General features: G+C 37.1%; 1 protein-coding gene across 3 annotated transcripts in view; it reads left to right on the top strand.

Moving 5' to 3' along the window:
- MINDY3 (MINDY lysine 48 deubiquitinase 3) overlaps positions 1 to 22398 on the top strand; it is a 99105-nt gene that overhangs the window by 73643 nt on the left and 3064 nt on the right. For all 3 annotated transcript variants that reach the window (XR_009501058.1, XM_059915279.1, XM_059915280.1), the window contains 4 exons: positions 833 to 905; positions 15538 to 15610; positions 18208 to 18295; positions 20886 to 20957. Coding sequence is in view for 2 of the 3 variants with exons in the window: in XM_059915279.1 (XP_059771262.1) it covers positions 833 to 905; positions 15538 to 15610; positions 18208 to 18295; positions 20886 to 20957 (306 nt within the window). In the remaining variant the exon portion in view is untranslated. The remainder of the gene's footprint in view (positions 1 to 832; positions 906 to 15537; positions 15611 to 18207; positions 18296 to 20885; positions 20958 to 22398) is intronic.

Below are 22398 nucleotides of genomic sequence, written 5' to 3' on the forward strand. Positions count from 1 at the left end.
TGTTTTGCCTATGTTCTCTTCTAGGAGTTTTATAGTGTCATGTCTTATATTAAAGTCTTTAAGCCATTTTGAGTTTATTTTTGTGTGTGGTGTTGAGGGAGTGTTCTAAGTTCATTAATTTATATGCGGGAAGGCTTTCAGCTTTTCACCATTATTATGTTGGCTGTGGATTTGTCATAAATAGCTTTTATCATGTTGAGATACGTTCCCTTTATACCCACTTCTTAAAAAGGATTCAAGATGGTAAAAAGGGATGCTTGGAAACTTGTTCTCTGATGAGGTGTGTCTGAATGAACACAATTACAGGCAGATGCTTGGACCAGATTTATGAATAGAGGAAAACAGTTAGAACCTAGATTCTAGTTTCATGTCAGTCAAGTGTAGAGTTTCATAATAGTTAATATATGTAGAGTAAAGGTTTGTGAAGAGTCCAAGATAACAGTGAATTTTGTGCTTATTTTTGGTAAATTGTAATATTGCTTACTTTGTAAAGAAACTAGTCATGATAGAGAGTTACTTTTATGGGAAAAAGAAATCGCCTTTTGGATATTTCCTTTAATAAAAGTTAAAATTCTGAACATGCAGAACTTGATTATTGATCTGTGCCTAGCTATTGATGTAACATACTTCCTAAAGTAGTAAATTTCAAGTGCATTCCTATGTAATTGTTTGCTGTCATATCTCTGGATTTAACTTTTAAATATTTGAAAACTAGAGTATGCTTCCAGTTAGATTTTTTACTTGGACAGTAATATAAAGCAAAACTATCAGTCATTATTTTCAATGCCATGATATTGTAGCTCGTTGATAGCATGCTTTTTTGTGTTTTCAGGATATGGCTTTAGTTGCCCCTGAGGCTCCTTCAGAACAAGCCAGAAGAGTTTTTCAAACTTACGATCCAGAAGGTAAAAGATTTTATTTTTTATTAACATTGACTCTGTGTTTTATATCTTCATATGTTTGAAATATATTGATACTTTCCTGAGTTTTATTTTTAAAGAGTTATGGGATTATTGAAAGAAATGTAGCTTGCATTTCTTGAAAATTTTAAATAGGAAATGGTGAAAATGGGAACCAAAAAAAATAGGAAAATTCAGTGATCATCATATTCTCACATGGTATAAGGGTTTTGTGTTTCTTGTCGTACTAAAGTTATGATTACTTGAATCTTGACCTCTGATGGTGTTAAACAGGGAAAAATACCACCTCTTGAATAACTTTTCAAAGAGCTTAAGTCATGTTGTATTTATTTATTCAAATGAATGTTTCAGAATATTTCTTTTTTTAATAATTGAGATATAATTGACATATAACATTCTGTAAGTTTAAGGTACACAACATGTTGCTTTGATATATTTATATATTGCAAAATGATTACTATTTTAGCATTAGGTATAACACCTCTATCACATCACATAATTACTTCTTTTTTGTGGTGAAAACAGTTAAGATCTGGTCTGTTAACAATTTTGAAGTTTATAATACAGTATTGTTGACTATAATCACCATTGCTGTTCATTAGTTCTCCAGAACTTATTTATCTACTAGTTGCAAGTTTCTACCTTTAAACAACATCTCCCCAATTAACCTACCTCAAGCCCCTGGTAACCACCACTCTACTCTGTTTTTACAAATTCAGCTTTTCTAGATTCCACATATAAGTGATATCATACAGTATTTGTCTTTCTATGTCTGATTTACTTCACTTAGCATAATGTCCTCAAGGTTTATCCATGTTGTCACAAAAGGTAGGATTTCCCTCTTTGTCGTGGCTAAATAATATCCCATTGTGTGTGTACACCAGCATACACACTGTAATCTTTATCCATTGACAAACACTTAGGCTGTTTCCATAGCTTGGCTGTTGTGAACAATATTGCAGTGATTGTGGTTGTGCAGATATCTCTTTGAACTACTGATTTCACTACCTTCAGATATATACCCAGGAGTGGAATTGCTGAATCATATGGTAGTTCTGTTTTTAATTGTTTGAAGAATCTCTGTACTGTTTTCTTTACTAGAGATACCGTTTTATATTTTCACCAACAGTGCATAAGGTTTCCCCTTTCTCCACAAACTCACCAACATTTAATCTGGTCTTTTTTTTTTTTTTTTTTTTTTTTTTTTTGGCCATGCCGTGTGGCATGTGGGATCTTCCCTGACCGGGGATCAAACCCGTGCCCCCGGCATTGGGAGCGTGTAGTCCTAACCACTGGACCACCAGGAAAGTCCAGTCTCTTGTCTTTTTGATAAAGGTCTTCCTAACAGGTGTGAGGTGATACCTCATTGTGATTTTGATTTGCATTTTCCTGATGATTTGTGATATTGAACATTTTTTCATATACCTATTGGCCATTTGTATGTCTTCTTTAGAAAAATGTCTATTCAGGTCCTTTGCTAACTTTTTAATTAAATTATTTGTGTTTTTGCTCTTGAGGTCTTTATATATTTTGCTTTATATATTTTGTGTATTAACCTTTTATCAGATATATGGCTTGCAAATATTTTCTTCCACTCTATAGGTTGCTTTTTCAATTTTATTATTTCCTTTGCTGTGCAGAAGCTCTTTAGTTTAATGCAGTCCCACTTGTTTATTTTAGTTTTGCTGCCTGTTCTTTTGCTGTCTTATCCAAGAAATCACTGCCAAGACCAATGGCAAGGACCTTTGTCCCTACATTTTCTTTTAGTAGCTTTACAGTTTCAAGTCTTACATTTAAGTCTTTGATCCATTTCAAATTGTTTTTTGTGAATACTGTAAGATAGGGGTCCAGTTTCATTCTTTTGCATGTGGATATCCATTTTTCCCAACTCCATTTATTGAAGAGACTATCCTTTCCCAATTGTAATGTTCGTGGCACTCTGATCAAAAATTAGCTGACCATATATTCATGAATTTATGTCAGGGCTTACTATTCTGTTACACTGGGCTATGTGCTTGTTTTTATGCCAGTAGCATATTCTTTTGATTGTTAGAGCTTTGCAATATAGCTTGAAATCAGGCAACATGATGCCTCTGGCTTTGTTCGTCTTTCTCAAGATGGCTTTGGTGGTGCAGTATCTTTTGCGGTTCCAAATAAAGTTTAGAATAGTTTTTTCTATTTCTGTGAAAAATGTCATTGGAATATTGGTAAGGATTGCATTGACTGTGTAGATCACTTGGGGTAGTATGGACATTTTAACACTATTAATTCTTGATATAATCCATGAGCACAGTGTATCCTTCCATTTATTTGTGTTTTCTTCAATCTCTTTCATCGGTGTCTTACAGTTTTCAGTGTCATATACCTCTTTGGTTAAACGTGTGCCTGAGCGTTTCATTGTTTTTGATGCTATTGTAAATGCAATTGCTTTTTAAATTTCACTTCAGATAGTTCTTGTTGGTGTATAGAAATGCAACTGATAACAATATGTTGATTTTGTATCCTCCAAATTTACTGAAATCATTTTTTCTAACAGGCTTTTAGTGGAGTCTTTAGGGTTTATATATAAGACCAAGTTATCCACAGACAGAGATCATTTTACTTTTACCTTTCCAATATGAATGCCTTTTATTTCTTTTTTGTGCCGAATTGCTATGGCTAGGACTTCCAATAATATGCTGAATAGAAATGGCAAAAGTGGGCAATCCTGTCTGTTCCCTGTCTTTTCTGCATATTGACATGATCATACAATTTTTTTCTTTTATAAATGTGGTATATCAGATCTGTTGATTTGCATATGTTGAACCATCCTTGCATCCCTGGAATAAATCCCACTTGCTCATAGTGTATGGTCCTTTTAATCTGCTGTTGAATTCAGTTTGCTAATATTTTGTATCTGTATTCATCAGGGATTATGATCTGTAGTTTTCTTTTCTTGTAGTGTCCATATTTGGCTTTGGTATCAGAGTAATGCTGGTCTCAAAGTGAATTTGGACGTATCCCCTCATCTTTAATTTTTTGGATGATTTTTAGAAGGATTGGCATTAATTCCTCTTTAGTTGTTTCGTAGATTCACCAGTGAAACCATCTGTTCCTGGACTTTTCTTTGTTGGAAGGTTTTGGATTACACTGTCAGTCTCCTTTTTTGTTACTGCTCTATTAAGATTTTCTTTGTCCTCATGAGTCAGTTGTAGTAGGTTTTATGTTTCTAGAAATTAATCAGTTTCTTCTCAGTTGTCCAATTTGTTGGTGTGTTATTGTTCATAGCAGTCTCTTCTGACTCTTTGTGTTTCTGTGGTAACAGTTATAATGTCTCCTCTTTAATTCTCTCTGTTTTGTTTATCTTGTCAAAATCAGCTGTTAGTTTTATTGCTTTTTTCTATATTTCTGTTTTCTGTTTCATATATCTCTGTTGTAATTTTTCTTTTTTTAGTTCCTTAAGGTGTAACGTGAGGTTGTTTATTTGAGGTCTTTTTTGTTTCTTAATGTAGGCATTTATCAGTATAAACTTCTTAAAACTGCTTTTGCAGCATCCCTAGGTTTTGATACATTGTACTTCCATTTTCATTTGTTTCAAGATATTTCTTGATTTCCCTTTTGATTTCTTCTTTGACCCATTGGTTGTTCAGGAGCATGTTGTTTAATCTGCATATATTGCATTTTCTTCCTGTTGTTTATTTCTCGTTTCCTGTCATTGTGGTAGGAAAAAATACTTGGTGTGATTTCAGTCCTTTTAAATTTGCTAAGACATGTTTTATGCCTTATCATGTGATCTATCCTGGAGAATCTTTTATGTACACTTGAGAAGAAATGCATATTCTGCTGCTGGTATATGGAGTGTTCTGTATATGTCTGTTAGGTACATGCAGTCTAAAGTGTAATTCACATCCATTATTTCCTTACTGATTTTCTGTCTGCATGATCAAACTGTTGTTGAAAGTGGGGTATTGAAGTCCCCTACTTTATTTCATTGCTCTCTGTTCTCCCTTCAGATTTGTTAATAATCATTTAATACATTTAGGAGCTACAATATATGGTGCATATATGTTTATAGTTGTTATATCCTCCTGATATATTCATCCCTTTATCATTACATAATGACCTTCTTTGTCTCTTGTTACAGTTTTTGATTAGAAGATATTTTGTCTGACATAGGATGGCTACCCCAGTTCTCTTTTGTTTTCCATTTGTATGCAGTATCTTTTTCGTCTCATCACTTTCAGCCTGTCCATGTCCTTTAAGCTTAAGTGAGTCTTTATAGACTCACATATAGTTGGGTTTTGTTCTTTTATCCATTCAGCCACTCTGTGTCTTTTGACTGGAGAAATAAAACCATTTACATTTAGAGTAAATGTTGATAGGTAAGGACTTACTATTGCCACTTTGTTAATTAATTAATTGTTTTGTGGTTCTGTAGTTTCTTCTTCTTTTGGTTTCTTTGTGACTTGATTTTTTTTATAGTAGTATGCTTTGATTCTCTTCTCTTTATGGTTTGTCTGTCTGTTATAGGTTTTTGCTCTTTGGTTATCATGAGGCTTTTGTAACACATCTTAGTCTTATAACTATTTTAAGCTAACAACAACTTAACTTCAATTACATAAGAAAGTTCAATGCATTTACGTGACCTCCATAATTTATTCCCAGTATACATCTCTTTATATTGTGTATCCATTAACATAATATTGTAGATATAGTTATTTTTAACCCTTGTCTCTTAGCCTGTATGGTAGAGTTCAAAGTGATTTACACACCACCACTACAGGATTTTTATTTTTTTAAGGTGTAAGTGATGTTTAATATTATATTACTTTCATGTGCACAACATAATGATTTGATATTTTTATGTATTGCAAAATGATCACCTCAATAGGCCTATTAACATTGATCACCATACCTAATTACAAATTTTTTGTGTGTGATGAGAACTTTTAAGATTTGTTCTCTTAGAGACTTTCAAATAAGCAATAGAGTATTATTAACTATAGTCACCATGCTGTACCTTACATCCCCATGACTCACTTATTTTATAACTGAAAGCTTGTACCTCTGACACCTTTCACTCATTTCACCTACTCCCCCACTTTTGGTGTTAAATCCAAAAAATCATTGCCAAGAGTGATGTCATGGAGCTTACCACCTATGTTTGCTACATATTAAGAATTTTAATGTTTCTGGTCTTACATTCAAGTCTTAACTCAAAATAGATCAAATTTTGTGTGTGGTGTAAGATAATGGTCCAGTTTGCCCAGTACCACTTATTGAAGAGACTGACCTTTCTCCATTGTATATCATGGCTCCTGTGTTGTAAATTAATTGACCATTTAAGTGTACGTTTATCTCTGGGCTCTCTGTTCTGTTCCTTTGATCTGTGTGACTGTTCTTAGGTCAATACCATACTGTTTTGATTACTATAGTTTGGTAATATAGTTTGAAATCAGGAGGTGTGCTACCTCCAGCGTTGTTCTTTTTTTCTCAAGATCATTTTGGCTATTCATTCGGGGTCCTTTGTGGAGCAGTATAGTATCAGAGCCAGGGTCCTAGGATCTGGTGCATACAGAGCTACCACAGTAGTCCTGAGGTACAGGTGCACTTGCTGCAGATGTGGCACTGATGTCTGCGGTATACATACGTACAGCTCTTCCGTGGACCTGGGACCTGAGTTTCAGGGGCTCCCCATAGTGGCTCGCTGGTGTGGGGGTGTGCGACAGCGGCACAGGCCCTGGGATGACAAGCTGTGGTGGTGGCTTGGGCCCAGGCTGCAGTAGCAGCATAGACTGGGCATGGTGGGTCAGAGTCTCACTTTTGGCCCCCTGCGGCAGTCACAAGGCAGTAGCAGCAGCACAACTGCAATGCTGATGTGTTAAAGCCGAGCATCAGGAGCAGGGCTCAGGGCATTGCAGCCTGGTCTTAGCAGTGATGTGTCAGAGCCTCAGCCTGGGATAGGGGGTGGGCAGGGCTCCGTGATGGAGCATCCTTGAGGATGATGGGTCAGAGCTATAACCTGGTATCCAGTAGGCGGGGCCCAGGGCAGCAGACACTGTGCTGGTAATGGTGGGACAAAGCTACTACCCTGAAACCATGGATGAGGCCCAGAGCTCCAGTCCTGTATATGGCGAGGTGCTGAGGCGCACCTCATTCCAGAGAGCAGGGTGCAGCAGAGACTGGGGTCCCTGAGGGCGGGTCTCCTGCAGCAACAGCTCTAGCCTCTGGGAGTAGGTGCAGGGGCTGGGGAGCACCGTGGGCAGCTCCGTCAGCTGGGAGCGATGTTGGTAGGAGACCACTGCAGCAAAGGCTGCACGTGTCCCCAGTGGAGAGGCCTGCAGGGGTTCTCCGTTTCCCCGTGTGGTGAACTTCCGCTGAGGCCATCCCTCCTGGTGCCAGGCTGCTCTTGACTGCGTAATGGCTTGACTCAGGTAGTACACTTCTGTACTGTCCTGTGCAGTTATCCTTGATTTATTTTGGAGCTCCACAGGGTTTTTTGCTGCTTCTTTCTAGCCCAGTACTTTCCCTGGGCTGTTTTCTTCAGTTTGTGCTGTTTGTTTATTGTTTTTGTTGGTTTCTTGTGTGGGAGACATGAGTTGGGGTCTCCTAGCCCTCCATCTTGCTGACGTCACTCCCCAGAATATTTCTGTATAATTGATTGTGCCAGAAGAAAATACAGAAGGAGGATAAGAAAAATCATTTTTAGGATTCTCTTTTGAGCCTGAGCTTAGCTTCTCTACTGCACTAACAAAGGTTGTCTTAAAAGTTCACATATATGTCACTGTAATGTCAACTCTGTCATTGTTAGCTAGGTTATTTTAATCGTCTTTGCATTTATGTACTTCAATAATGGTTATGACTAAACTATGATAGCTAGCTCACTGACTTTTCCAGTATAACTTTAAAACCGAGCCATGCCTTACGTTCCACTGTAAATTACCATGAAGGAACCTACGTTGTTGGGTTAATCCTTATCAACTCCTGAATGGACTCAGTTATCTTTATAAATACACTTTCTTCTGTCTTGAAATTTTTAACTCTTGGAGATCTACTCTTTCCATCTCTGAAAATTTCAGTCATACAAATTCTCGGAATCTTAGTAACCATATAATTTTAGTTACTTTTCAGTCTATAAATCTGTTTTCTTATATATCAGATGATAATAACCACCTGTTTCTTGAGAGTCCTTATGAAGATTAAATGAATAGCATTGTAGAAAGCACCTGCCCAGTCCTTAACACATAGTAGGTGCTTTATAAATGTGAGTTCCTCCCTCTCTACACCTCAAGTTAATTGGTGCTGGTATTGGTGAGTTAACCTTCAGTTAGCTTCTACCACTGTGCCTTTTCCCTACCTTAAGAAAAATAAATGTTGCTTTCTTCTTGGAATTAATAATCTTTTAAACTTCCAATAACATTTCATTCCAATAACATTTCATTCTAAGTCTTTAGAAGTAAAAGTAATTTACTTCTTTATATTTTCCCACCACTGAATGAAATTCGTCTTATAGTAAGTTAACAACTTCAGCTGGAATCATTGGGATATGCAGCACATTGAACTATGTCATGGAGGGTGACAAATACAGTCATTCTCTTACCAATATGAATCCTCTGGTGGAAAAGATAGGAAATAAATCATTTCTATTCCTAAATGCTTTTAATATATTTTGAGTTAGGATCAAACTTAATCAAGTACAGTTTTTGGAAACTGTAGCAAGTTAAAATGAAAATAAGATTGATATAAATAATATAAGATTAAAAGAAATGTGATCAAAGTGAACTGAGATTAGCTAGAGAGCTATCATGAAGACCTGAGGAGGTACGATCACGTTGCAAATGGAAGCACAAAGAAGAGAAAATGATACCCATGAACACGAGGTAGGAGATAGAAATTTACATACAAGGAATAGCCAGCAAAGTGTTTGACTTGAATGGAAAGACAGGACACAAGAAAAATAATTAGGTAGCATTTACTAAAGAGAAGTGATGCTTAGAGGCAAGTGGTTTTTGGAATAATCAAGGAAATTAACGGTCAAGGCTTGGATTTATATTTTAAAGAAATATATTTCAGAAAATGAGTCAGGTGATTTCCTGTGGCATACCCGCCTCTTAAGGATTTATTTAAAGTATTTGGTTTTTTTCCCCTGCCATCTCTCACCCCGCTTCTAGATGTTTGCCTTTTCTATACCTCATATCCCAGTGGAGAGTGGTCGTGAAGTGGTATACACATACACATGTAAATGTCTGCTCTGTTTCAAGATATATTAGGTGACATGTTTCTACCCATATTGATAATAGTTACTGTATGAGAGGAGGATTCCTTCTAGAGTGGAATACATTATAGGATGAAGTATGTAAGATGACATGGATAAACTGGGTATCTTTCCAGAGTTTCCAGTCAGGTCTTTATAGTGCTGCTTAATTTTGATTTGAAATGATTGTCCAAGATATCAAGCGTACTCTTACCCCAGTGTAACCACTACAGACCATTCTCAAACCAAACGTATGGCTTTTCTGTAATCTGCCTTTTTGGATCCCTCTGCATTCGTTTCTTTAGTGAGAATTTTAGAACTGAAATCGAAATTGGATGCGAATGAGTTTCTTGAGAAAGGAAATGTACAAGGAGGGTATCAGAATATCTTAGGAGATAATAACAGTGAAGGAACAAAGGCAGCATAGAGAAATGCCTTCAGAGCAAGAAGGAGTGTTCACAGCCATAGGAGACGTGGACTTGAAGAGCCCGATGTTATCTAGAAGGCCAGTTTGAAACAACTCCGTCAGGAATACAAAGATACTTAAAACTAAGCGTTAGTATCTTATAGTCACAAGTAGTAGATTTGTTTGCTTTTTGCAATTTCAATTTTTTTAAATCATTGATGAGGTAGCAGGCTCCATTTTGTCTACTAAATTACAAGGAAAATTAGAATATCTTATTGGCAATATTAAAACATAATTTATGATCAGTGGCAATTTTTCAGAATTGAGTCCTGAGAAATACATATGAAAATGAATTTGCTGTGTTTTTACTAGAGAGAGAAAATTATTGATTAAATAAATTAGTTTTCATCTGTATAGTTTTATGTGTGACAACTTAGCAGGACTATAATCTGAATTGTTAAGAAGCAAACAAAACTTGTTCGGTCATCTTAGAAAAGCTATCTCTTTCTGTCTATGACTTACGGAGAAAATAAACTCCACTTTCTCATTTGAATATCACTGTTTATGGTTTAGCTATAGACAGTCCACTCTAGGAAGCTGAAAGATTAAAAATAGAAAATTCTTCATTTTTAGTCACAAACTAATCAGCTAATTTACTGATTTGATCCCCCCTTCCCCCAACATAGCACACTTCTATTTCAAGATCTGAACAGATCTGGCTTTCTCAGAACACTTACTATATTAACAGTACTTACAAGTTTCTGGGTAGTTCCGGTTTCCGTTTAGCAGAGGCTGGTGTGGTGACAGTTGCCCTTTGTCACCCTCTTTAGAATATTTGTAGAAAAACTGACCTAGAGGGAAGCTAAAGAAAAGAGAATTCAAGTTCTGGTACCCGTGAGTACTTTTGTATCTGTCTCACTCTCCCCACCTCACCCTCACTCCCACTCCTGGTGTCTGCATGTGCCTATCAGGTAGGTAGACCTGTAATCGGCAGTGTTAGCACCTGCTGTAGGCGTATTATGAATTAAATGCACTTGCAGGCTAATCACCATTTATAGCATTGCCTCCGTGAGACTGTATTTTCAGTGTTCTAAACAGGTGACTTACAAATCAGGTTTATGTTTCAAAAGACCATTAGTAACTGACGACCTGTCTAAAATTAGTAATAATCATGATGGCTGGCCTTTGCATGAAACATCACAGTTTATAAAGCAGTTTACCTGCATGGTCTCATTAAAACCTTAGCATAAACCTAGGAGATAAGCAGGGATGACCAGCACCATTTTGTTCTTAAGCAACACCGACCTCGTGAGGGTTTAGGTCACTTCTTCAGAGCTGCGCGCCTAGTTATGAGAACTGAGACCCGGTTTGGGGTGTTCTTCCAGAACGTCAAGCAGTCTTTCCCCTCTCTCCACTACCAGTACCTTTTTAAAAGGCTGAGGTCATAAAGAGCTGTGTTTTAACCTCTTTGTCTACTTTTAACTATTTTTAATTTATTGGAATACGGGTATGATATTGACTGTCGTTCCCACTGAGCAGCTAGTCTCTACTTCAGCGTCTTTAGGATCTAAGGAGCTCAATAATTGTTTTGATGCCAAGCATACATATAAAATAAGTTCAAAAACATATTCTTAGCTGTTAGTTTCTCCTTTGTAATACCTGCAGAGTTTTAATTTCAAGCAGGACCTTGACATACCATCTCTAATTACGTGGTCCCTTTAATGAAGAATCCCAAATTCAGGAATGGAAATGAACACTAGTGTGTGTGCTCAGATCCTAAAGAGAATCAAGTACTGGTCCTCTATAAAGTGTTACGTATGGGCTTGAGAGAAGGTCCATAGTTTTGTCTCCTGGGGATTTGGGTTGGGGGGTGGTGTTGTTTTTATGTTTTGTTTTGTTTCATTTTGTTTTTTACATCTCTTTTGTGGGGGAAAGTTTGGATATTTGGTTTGTATTCAGATACATGTTTTATAGTAATTTTTAAAAATAACAATGAAAGAGTAGGGACAGAGGTAAATTGATCAATGTGATCAAAGATACTGGACAAGAGAGGAACTTTGGAGTGCCTCCAGGTATCAGAAAATGGCTTTCTAAAATGCTAAAAGCATTCCAGTGGGTATCAGACAACCTGGATTTAAATCCCACCTCTGTAAACTCAGCTGTGTGATGTTGGGCAAGTTCCTTAACCTCAGTTTCCTCAGCTGTAAGATGGCCTTTGTATCTACTTTACATCATTATTCAGGTACTCAATAAGTTGACCATACTGTTGTTTAAAAAAGAAAAAAATCCAAAACTGTGTAGCATAGAGCTTATTCAGTAATCTCCAAAGAACTGAATTCTACACAGATGGTATTTGAAATTTTTAGCATCACCCGTAATGAGGTTTGTTTTGTTTTCTTCTCTCTCTCTTCCTCTTATTCTCTTTCTTCATTCTGCCCCGTTGTAGACTTCATCAACCCTGTTTGGACAAGGAATATATATTTTGATTTTAAAGAGCCCTTGTATTCTTTTTAGGTTGCTAAAATATATTGACAGCATCTTTTGTCTGAATGATTTCAGTGTGGTACATTTTTTTAATCTTTAAGACTAATTTTACTTGTTGTAGATAGTTTAGTATACACCCATCCTTAGACATTATCTAGAAGTTGCCTTTTGTTTAATTCTGTCTTTTCTCTTCCTTTTAAATCACGTCGTCTTCTCTCTACCTTTGCGTCCCTTCCGTCACTGCCATTCACCTTGCTGTACCATTCTCTTCACTGTTTCCTGCTGCCCCAGCCATAGTTTTTTTGTATCCTGTGCACCATGTTTGGTTTGTTTTGCAACTTTCCCATCACATAATTGAAGTGGTTCTGTAGGACAGGCCATAAAGCAGCTACTCATTTCTTTGTAAACTTCATAGGTACAATTCACAAAGCTGTTTTTGGTTGGACCATGGCGCCTGAACAGAGCAGTTTGTTTAAATCTGAAGTTAGGATTAGCTTGAATAATTGTAACAAATGTTATTGAGCAGCTACTTGTGTCAAGCACCGCGCTCGGCCCGGGTCACGGCATTCCTGCTGCCCGTGGCCTCCGTTCACGGGGCCAGAGGCGACACCAGGGCGAGCGCAACTACGAAAATGTCCTAACCTTGCCTCCGGGCTAAAGCCACATACTTTTTTTCACTAAGAGTTCTATTAAATTGTAGGGATGTGTTATTATCAGCGTCAGTAATAATAGCTAGGTAAAGTATGATACAACATTGAGTAAAAATAAAATAATTTGTTAATTTTTTACTAAAACCAACAGCATTTAAATTCTCCTCAACTTGATCTTGATTGTCTCCTCTGTTCCTAAGGAACTGTACTCTTTCTCACCTGCAGGGGTTTGAAACCGTTACGGTCCCCAGTGCTGGGTCCCCATCTCCTCTCACGCTCTTTCTTGTCCCGCTGTGGCCTCCTGACACCTGCTCTCTCCTGCAGCTCTCCCTTCAGCTGGCGCCTCTGCTAGGAGGCCTGCCAAGCTCCCCCCGTCTTTCCAAACGGGAATCATGATGGGGCCTTCCTTCTCCTTCGAGGCCAGCTCGACTTCTCCACCATTCTGAACTGGTCCCCCTACCCAGCAAACTGCTAACTCACTTCACCGTTGCGCCCCTACCCAGCGCTGCTCTGCACAGAGTTCCTCTTCCCGAGCTCTAGGAGCTGGGCGCTTCTTGCCATCTGTTTACTGGGTTCTAAAGAAACAAAAAAACCCCTCTTTTTTAAATTTATAAACAAACAGCTTTTGTCCTCCTTTTCAAACGTCTTAAACACAATTTAACTGTATGTGAATATTGACACCGTAGCTGCGTTCCGTCACAGCCGCGGGCAATGCCCCCTTGTCCTCCCCGCCCATCCTCCCCATTCTTCTGAGCTTGAAAGCCTGTACAAGTCCATTTTATATTCATGTGGTTAAATTACCGATGCATTCAAGTTCTACTTTTTCCTGTGGTGCTTCTTAGGTCGGCTTGAGCAGTCAACAAATTGTATGCTCAGATTTCCTCTGCTCTTGGTATTGAGGTCTTCTTATCATTGTGTCTCTGTTTCCATATTCTCTGAGGAACCAGCTGACTAAATACTAGATGGCGTTGAGTTTCGATCTGCTTAGACTTAAGGCTGCTTTTTCTAAAGAATTTGTCTTGACAGGTATGATTATTAAAGAATAACGTAATTTCAAAATCAGTGTTTTAAAAAGGTAAGTAATTCCAAATCTCCTCTTCTAATCTTGGGTGTATTAAAAGTCTTTGAGGTATTGAAAAAAATGATTCTGCAGTCTCCAGGTATAAAATACTGTATGTACAAAAACTAGAGTCACTGGCTTGGTGTAGTCATTGCTGTACTCCAGAATGTCCGTGTTTAATCTCTTAGACCCCTTAAAAATGTGTTGGAATGTTTAAGCTTGAGGTTAATCACGTTTGAGTTAAGGAGGTCATTGTGTTGTTTTCCTAGTTGTTGTTTGTGTCTGTATACAGCCCATTAGCCCTTTCTGGGGATGGGAGCTGCGTCTCGGGTTACAGTAAGAAGAGATAAGGCTGCCTGCCATTCAGTGCTTCAGAAGAATATTGTAATACACACTGCTTCTGTCAAGTGGATACACGTGATAGCCCATAAACATAGAAACCTATCCAGATAACTGTTCCTGGCTACCAGTAGCCAGATAAAGTCTGTTTTACATTTGGAAATGCTAAGCTTTTAGCTGTGACCTAACTAAGCAAAATGAGTAATTTTCTACCTTTCAAACTTATCAAACTTAGGCTTACAAAGCTTGAATATTTTTCACAGGTGCCTTCAAACAAGTTTTTTTATTCTCTATACCTTCAATTATTGGTAACTTGACAAACTGGAATTATTCTAAATGTTCACTTTCTAAAATTATATTTAGGATAATTTTTAATTATCCTAAATGATTCTTAGCCTTTTAGTCAAGGCCAATCTGTCTTCACATGGGTAAGCATGTGCTTATGAGGTTTAAGAAAAGACTTTTAAAAAAAATCATAACTTCTTTATTTCCTTTTTGGTAGAGGACACACTATGTGCAGAAAGAGCAACTACACTTTATAGTTTGATTATAGAAGCAGGGCTTTTGGACATCTTCTCCTCCAGGACAAGATTTTTTTTCTTTTTTCTTTAATTATCCTAATCCCTGAAAAGGTTATTGTGTTGGAAGTTGATTTAAAGCTGAGACAGTCTTCAGGAAAGAATAAATGGGTAGAGGAAGTCAGGCATTGTACATTTAAGGGAATCAACAAGTCGCTTGTTTATAAGTACTGTGATTTCAAACTGCCCTACAAGCTTTTTGTGTGTGTCACGTTCTATTGCATCATCTGAGTTTGGGCCATTTACCAATGCTATTTCCTCATCGAGCCCAAGAAAAGGAATATTTTCCATAAACTACTCTGCATCAACATTTGATTCTACTCTGCATTCCAACTTTGAATTTTTTTCCCTATTAAATCTATGGCTTTTATTTAAATCAGGTCTGTTGATTTAAGTCAAGAGATATCTTTTCTTGATCGTATATTGTCAGAGATCTAAATAACAATGGATCATGAACATTCTTGCAAGAAGCTAAAATAACATTGCGACAAAAAGAATTTACTGGTAAAGGTTTATTTTAATTGGATAACAACTGTTAAAAACTTAAGTAGAAAAAAACTTGTATCATTTAAATTTGTAAGCCTGTTTAAGAAGTAATTTGGCTTTCAGGTTTCCTTGGAGTTCTCAGGGAGAAGTCATGTGGTTCATTTTTGTATTAGAAAACTAACCTTGAAAATAAATCTTTGCCTATGTGCCCAAGAAAACTAAGAGAGTACCTAATAATAATATTGTGCCCAAAATAAACTTAATATGCTGTGTCTTAATTCTTTGTATCCCTCTTATGTGATTCTTCGCTGGAGTCTGTCTGAGCAGCAATAATAGCATTTCTTGAACTTAATCCAAATTGTTTCTGTAATTCTTTTCCAGATAATGGATTCATACCTGATTCACTTCTAGAAGATGTGATGAAAGCATTGGACCTTGTTTCAGATCCTGAATAGTAAGCTACAAACGAAGTATTATTTAACCAACTCTGATTCTGTTAAGTGTAAAACATTATACACACATTGTTGCCTCTTTTTTAAAAAATCTAAGCGTTTATGTATATATGAAGCATAGCACTTTATATTAAGCAACGATTTAGGAAGCAGTCAGACCAATCAGTATTATAGCAGAGACTTGACTTACCTAAAATGAGCTTCCTTTCCCACTCTGCACTTATGGTCTAGTTTTTAAAAAAAGGGTCCTAAAAATATAAATATGTTTTTTCTCACTGAAACTTTTCCCATATTTTGAAATTTTGTGCATGTCTTTAGTACCTTCAGCTAAAGTAGTGACAGTTATTGTAGAATGTCTGTATCGCTAGTCATCCTGCTTAAATAACCAGCAGGCCTCTGACATTCAGTCTTAAACATTCTAAATGATCTGAAACCTTTGTAAGTGGCCCCAGTATGTTACAGAATATAATTTTCAGTATTGCCTAACATTAATATCAGTCGTTGTCTTCGTTAATGTACATTATTACATCTATAACTTCTTGCATAAATTTGGGATCTTTATTATCCATGGGAAAATATCTCTCTGGTTAAGTGGATAGATCTTTTAATCAAATATGGTAATCAAATATATAATAGATTGATCAAATATAGGTGATTTAAAAATCACGTTTGATCTACACTAACTTTTCCTTTTTCTGCACAGTTGTTGTTTGTTTTGTTATTTCCCCCTTCTGAAAATGTATCTGACAATGAACAAACTTTAGCTTACAAACATTTAAGGAAAGGATTCAGCAAAAGCAGCATAAAACATATTGGTACACAGTTTTTAGAACTTGATCCTGTTCTGTTTTTAAATAAATAGTTAGGGTGTGTTTTCTTCGAAAGTAAGAAATACATATATATAAACATTTGCAAACTAATCACATCTGAATTAGTATGTCTCAATGTCAGTACCTAGCACTGTGATGTTACCCTTACTTAGTAGACATAATTGTTGATTCCAACTTAAAGAGGAGAAATTCAGAGACAGTTGAACTAGTCCAATAAATGGTATAATAGTAACTACCATATTTCTTCTCAACTGATTACCAAGTGGAGACCTTGTTTACATTGTTCTAATATGCAAAAGGGAATTGAACTGAGGTCATTTTGGTTACTAACAATTCTTAAGATGGGAAGGAGGAAAAAGGCAAAGTTGGTTTTTTGTTTCAGATTCTTACGTAGATGCCTATATGTCATCTACTTAATTTTCCTTGTTTCATCAGAATACATAACATACCCTGAATTTTAAAGTTAGCACAGTAGAGTCAAATTGTTTTTCTAGAAGTAGCTGAAAGATTGCACTGAGTTATTTATTCGGTCCTTTGGTCTAGTCACATTTATAATATGTGATGGCCCATAAACTAACAGGGCCTTATCAAGGATTAATAAATTATATTAAATATAATATGACCTTGCCTTCCTCTGTTGCATGTCATAACCTCCTGGCATTACTCAGACCCATTAAAGTGTCATATCCTTTGCATGTTGCACAGTTGACCCTTGAACAACACAGGGGTTAGGGGCACTGACCCCTGGCAGGTGAAGAACCGTGTGTAACTTCTGACTTCCCCAAAACTCAACTACTAATAGCCTACTGTTGACTGGAAACCTTACCAGTAGCATAAACAGTCTATAACATATATTTGGTATGTTATATATATTCTATTACTGTATTCTTAAAGTAAGCTAAAGAAAAGAAAATGTTATTAGGAAAATCATAAGGAAGAGATTTTATTTATGGTACATGTATGTATTTATTGAAAAAAAAAATCCATGTATACGTGGACCTGTGCAGTTCAAACCCATGTTATTCAAGGCTCAATAAGTTGTATTTAACCTGACATTTATAGTTTGAAAGATAACATGGAGAATGAAAATTTTCTGAAAAGACCATTTTCAGTTTTAAAACTCTCTTCAAACTGCAGTCCACTTTTCTCCACCTTCTTTCTAGTCACACATAATACCTTTCAGCAACCTTGGCTACACCTATACTTCAGCTCTTTGAGAATTAAGATATCTTACCTTTTTTAACCTTCAGTTTACACTGTCTAAGAATTTTATGCCTCCGCCTCATTTGGTTCTTGATAGTAAGCTTTTTAGATGTTTTTGATTATCTGATGTACCACTGCTTTTGATGCTGTTTCCTTTCCTCTTTGGGCTTAAAAAAAAAAAAAGTTTATTTTAAGTTAAATGGCTCTTTTGATAGTTAAATTCAGGCATAGCTATGAAGCAAAGAGAATGTGCCTTTGGGAGGTTATAAGCCTGTTTTTACAAGCCTGGGTTTTTAAGTTACTTTACCTAATAAGGAACAATATTCCAAAGTCATCATCATAATTTAAATTCTAAATAGTAACAGATTACTCTGGTTTAAAAATAACCAAGTTTTGGCAAATTAGATGTCATCCTGTGTATTTGTCATTAAGGGTCTAAAAAGAACAGCTGTCAGGATTTTTGGCAGTCAGATGTGTTACAGTACTAGTAATTTAATCATGAAAGGAGAAAAATAAGCTTTTTTTCCCATTGGTATCCACTGTTTTTCTTTTTTCTCTCCCCATAGTATAAATCTCATGAAGAATAAATTAGATCCAGAAGGATTAGGAATCATATTATTGGGTCCATTTCTTCAAGAATTTTTTCCTGATCAGGTAACATAGCTGAAGAAATATATTGTTTTGTTCTGTTGGGAGGATCATATTATGATTGTTTCAGCATTTTTTCCTACTAGTTAAAAATGTTCTAACATGCAGATATTAGACTAATAAAGCACTATTATCATGCAAATACTTTCCCAACAGAGAGGATAGAAGAGTTGTGTGTTCCAATATAGCAACGCAAAACTTTGATTGGGGAAGAGGGGTGGTGGAAGAGAGTATATACACCAATATAGACACATTGATATTATTTTTCTAAAGGAAGATTCAAATTCAGAAGTTTGTGGAGTAAAAAGAGAAGGATTCTCTTAAACCACTCCCACCCCTGTTTTCCTTCTCTCGGGTAACTGCTGTTAATAGATTGGTATGTATCTTTTTAGAACTTTCTAAACACTAGCAAAGAAGGTAAAGGAGCCTGTATGTAGTGCGAACTGCTACCAGTGCCCCTAAGTTCGAGGAGGATTTTAGTTGAGTAAAAGGAAAGCCTTTTACTGGAGTGGAGCTGTGCCGCTTCATGCTGGGACGTGCCTTCCACTGGCTGTGACGGGAGCTGACTTAAAAGGATCTATACCCGTCCCAGTATGCTCAAGTTATGTCTGTGTCATTGGCTAATTCTACAGCCTGCACCTGGCTTGTCTTCCTATCTGAGTGCAGGGTTTTACCACTCACCCAAATGATTTAGCCAGGTGTACTGTGATCATTTCATCAGATACCAGCATGGTTTATGGGAAGGCTCGCAGGAGCAGCTACCGCTTATTAAGCATGTTCTCTGCACCCGGGCACCGTGCGCCTTATACATTAGGTGTTATTTTCCCCCCATTTTGTCAGTGAGGAAACGGAGGATTAGAGAACTTAAGAAAATGGCTTAACATCATACTGCTAGCATGAGGCCAGTTCAGGATCCAGTGTAGGGTATCTAAGCAAAGAGACAAAGTACTTTAACCACCGTTTTACACTACCTTTTGTTGCTATTTATTTTATATCAGTTGTTAGTTACTAGAACTGGAGATGTAAATTGTATTCAGTTATAGTAAAATATTTATTTTGTAAGTTAAAGTATATTAACTAACTCTGAAAATCAACAGCCAAATTATCTAAGTGACTAATTGCACTGACTCATGTGTACAATTAAGATGATTGAATAAATTCTAGATTTTTCTGTTTTGTAAAGCATTTGAAGGGGATACAAAAAATTATGAGCTTAGATTTTAGACATGAAAAGTTGAAAACAGTTAAAAATGTAAACAGTCTTTCAAAATAACAACTGAAGAGATAATGCAAAGTAGTATATGATTCACAAGTTAATTGAGACAATAGTTAGAAAGATCCCAGAGTAATAAGGAACCCAAATAGTGTATTTAAGGCAAACTTTACAAAGTAAGATTTACCGCAGATCTTGAAAAATGAGAAAAGAGTTTAAAAAAATCACAAATGTGCAAAGAGCCAACAACCAAAGGTCTCTTCATGGGAAGATGAGAAATATGCTTGTCTCAAGCAGAATTCGGGAAGGTGAGAGGTTGGAGATAAGACTGGAAGGGTAGGTTAGGTCCTGTAGTTTAGGACTCTTGGTTGCAAATCCCAGCCTTAACTGCCTGACGTGGGCCGGAAAGATAGGAATTGGGAGGGGTAGCTCAGAGCAACGGAAGGACAGAGGAAGCAGCGCCTGGAAGGTGGTGCCGGGAGCCTCTGGGGCTGGAAGGAGTCTCCTCCCTGCTCGTTGGAAAGGAGCTTCTTCTTTTGGTTCCAACTGGAAAAAATTCCAAGGAGGGACACTGGCCCAACTTTTGTCACAATCAGATATGACCAGGAAGATCCTTAAGGGGGATGGGCACGGGGAGACTCAGCCGTAGGCACTAAAGGGAATCGATCACTGGGGAGTCAGGCACCTGCAGGGGCCCGACCGTTAACGGCCTTCAAGGCTACGTTCAGAGAGGTGAACGTGAGCTTTAGCGAACTGAGAACCAAAGTTAGAACAGTGGGAATGACATGATCACTTTCTCTGGAAGTTAGTATAATGATTTATTCAGTTTCCTTTCTCTGTTGAATGTTGTTTAAGTCTCTAAGCACTATGTTTCCTTTTCACAGTTAAAGTTTACAATATTCAGAAGATATTTGTGGGGATGGAAACACCCAATTTGATACTATGGACCAAATTGGAAGTATTGGTGCATATGTTTGTAATCTGAGTGAAAGTGGTATCACTGCTTTTCTGTATTGAGAGGAACAAATTATTTATAAGCAGAAAAAAAGCAGAGATACATTTTAGGAAATGTTTTTGCATTTTAGAACCGTGTCTTTTTTTAAAAAATTACAGTAATACATGCACGTATTTAAAAATATAAACTGTAGAAGAGCTTATAATAAAAATCAGCACTCCCCCAATTTCCAGTCTCTTCCCCAGAAGCAAATTTCAGCTTTTAGGTTTTATGGTAGTTAACTGCATAAGTCTAAGTATCTTGCTTTGTCAGATGATTCCGTAATCAAAGGATGTGGAATTAAGAAACTTCCATTTTACTTTCAGTTGCTAATTAGAAATTGCCTGATATAAAGATTTAAAGTTTTAATTGTTCTTTGTTTATAACAGGGTTCCAGTGGTCCAGAGTCTTTTACTGTCTACCACTACAATGGACTGAAGCAATCAAATTACAATGAAAAGGTATGATAACGCACGTTGTAATTTGTCTTCACCTGGCTTGATAAAATATAGGAGTATATAACAATGTTTGATTCCCATAAACTTGCTACCTAAGGAAGGAGATTATTCTAGGCGTCTCTTTACTATCAGAGCATATTTTAGACCTGGACTCAGTGAGATCTTCATTGGAATTTTGGGGCAGTACTTTCACTGGGACAGGATAACTCCATCTACATACATGTTGTTACCCTTGGGTGTTGTAGTGTAGATATCACTAAATCAAGTTTAGTGTGCTGAAAGTTACTGATCCATTTAAATGGAGAGAGAAGGGGTAAGAGTGAGATTTAGAAAAATATTTTAAAGGATTTAAATTAATATCCATAACACCTAGCATTTATTGAGCATTTACCTGGAATTGTCTTAAGCACTTTGTTTTATCTGAAGTTGAACACCATCCCATGAAGTAAGTATTGCCTGTATATCCCCCTTTTACAGTGGAGGAAACTGACGCATGGGAGAGGTAAGCAGCTTGCCGCGGTCAGGCAGCCGGGAAACAGTGGAGCTGGGACGGGAGCCGAGGGCGTCCCCCTCAGAGCCCGCGGCTCACCCTCTATGCTTTGCTCCACAGACAAAGGCACATCAGTGCTTCACGTCCAGATATACTCACCCGCTTTAAATCAAAACTTTGGTCTCGCCAATTCACCCTCTTTGATTAATGAGCCTTGTCTACACCTAAGATATAGCTCCTATGTTTGCATTTACGCCAGTAACAGTCACAGTAGATATAGCTAAAGCCTAACATGCCTTTTTTTTTTGTGGGAATACAGAAGTTTAAGTTATTCCTTTATTTTACTATAACTTTTAAATCTCAGAAAGCAGAAACCAAACAAAAAAACCAAGTATTTATACAAATAAAATAAATAATAAACTATAAAACTGTACTAGGGGAGTAAAGGAAGACTTGAACAAATGATGAGAGAAAGTGGTAACTGAGTGTGCTGTGTTCCAGAGAGCGGGGCCGCCCCCGGTAGCCTCTACAGACTCACTCCTCACAGTGGGGAGCGCCCACTGGCTTTTGAGTTGGAAGGTACCATAGAGACCGTTGGTGCTGAACCCCTATTTTACTTCCCTCATGAATGGCCTCCAGTCTCTTGAAATACTGTGGTAGGGGTGTCTTCTTCCAGTGCCAGCAACTGGCCCCATTGACCTGAAGCAAGTGGTTCCGTTTTTAATACCTTAAACGATTAACGTCTTTATTAGAGTATAATTGCTTTACAGTGTTGTGTTAGTTGCTGCTGTATAACAAAGTGAATCAGCTATACGTATACATATTATCCCCATATCTCCTCCCTCTTGCGTCTCCCTCCCTATCCCACCCCTCTAGGTGGTCACAAAGCACAGAGCTGATCTCCCTGTGCTGTGCGGCTGCTTCCCACTAGCTATTTTACATTTGGTGGCTAAC

This window comes from Balaenoptera ricei, chromosome 2, assembly GCF_028023285.1.
Source record: "Balaenoptera ricei isolate mBalRic1 chromosome 2, mBalRic1.hap2, whole genome shotgun sequence".
NCBI classification, from domain to species: domain Eukaryota; kingdom Metazoa; phylum Chordata; class Mammalia; order Artiodactyla; family Balaenopteridae; genus Balaenoptera; species Balaenoptera ricei.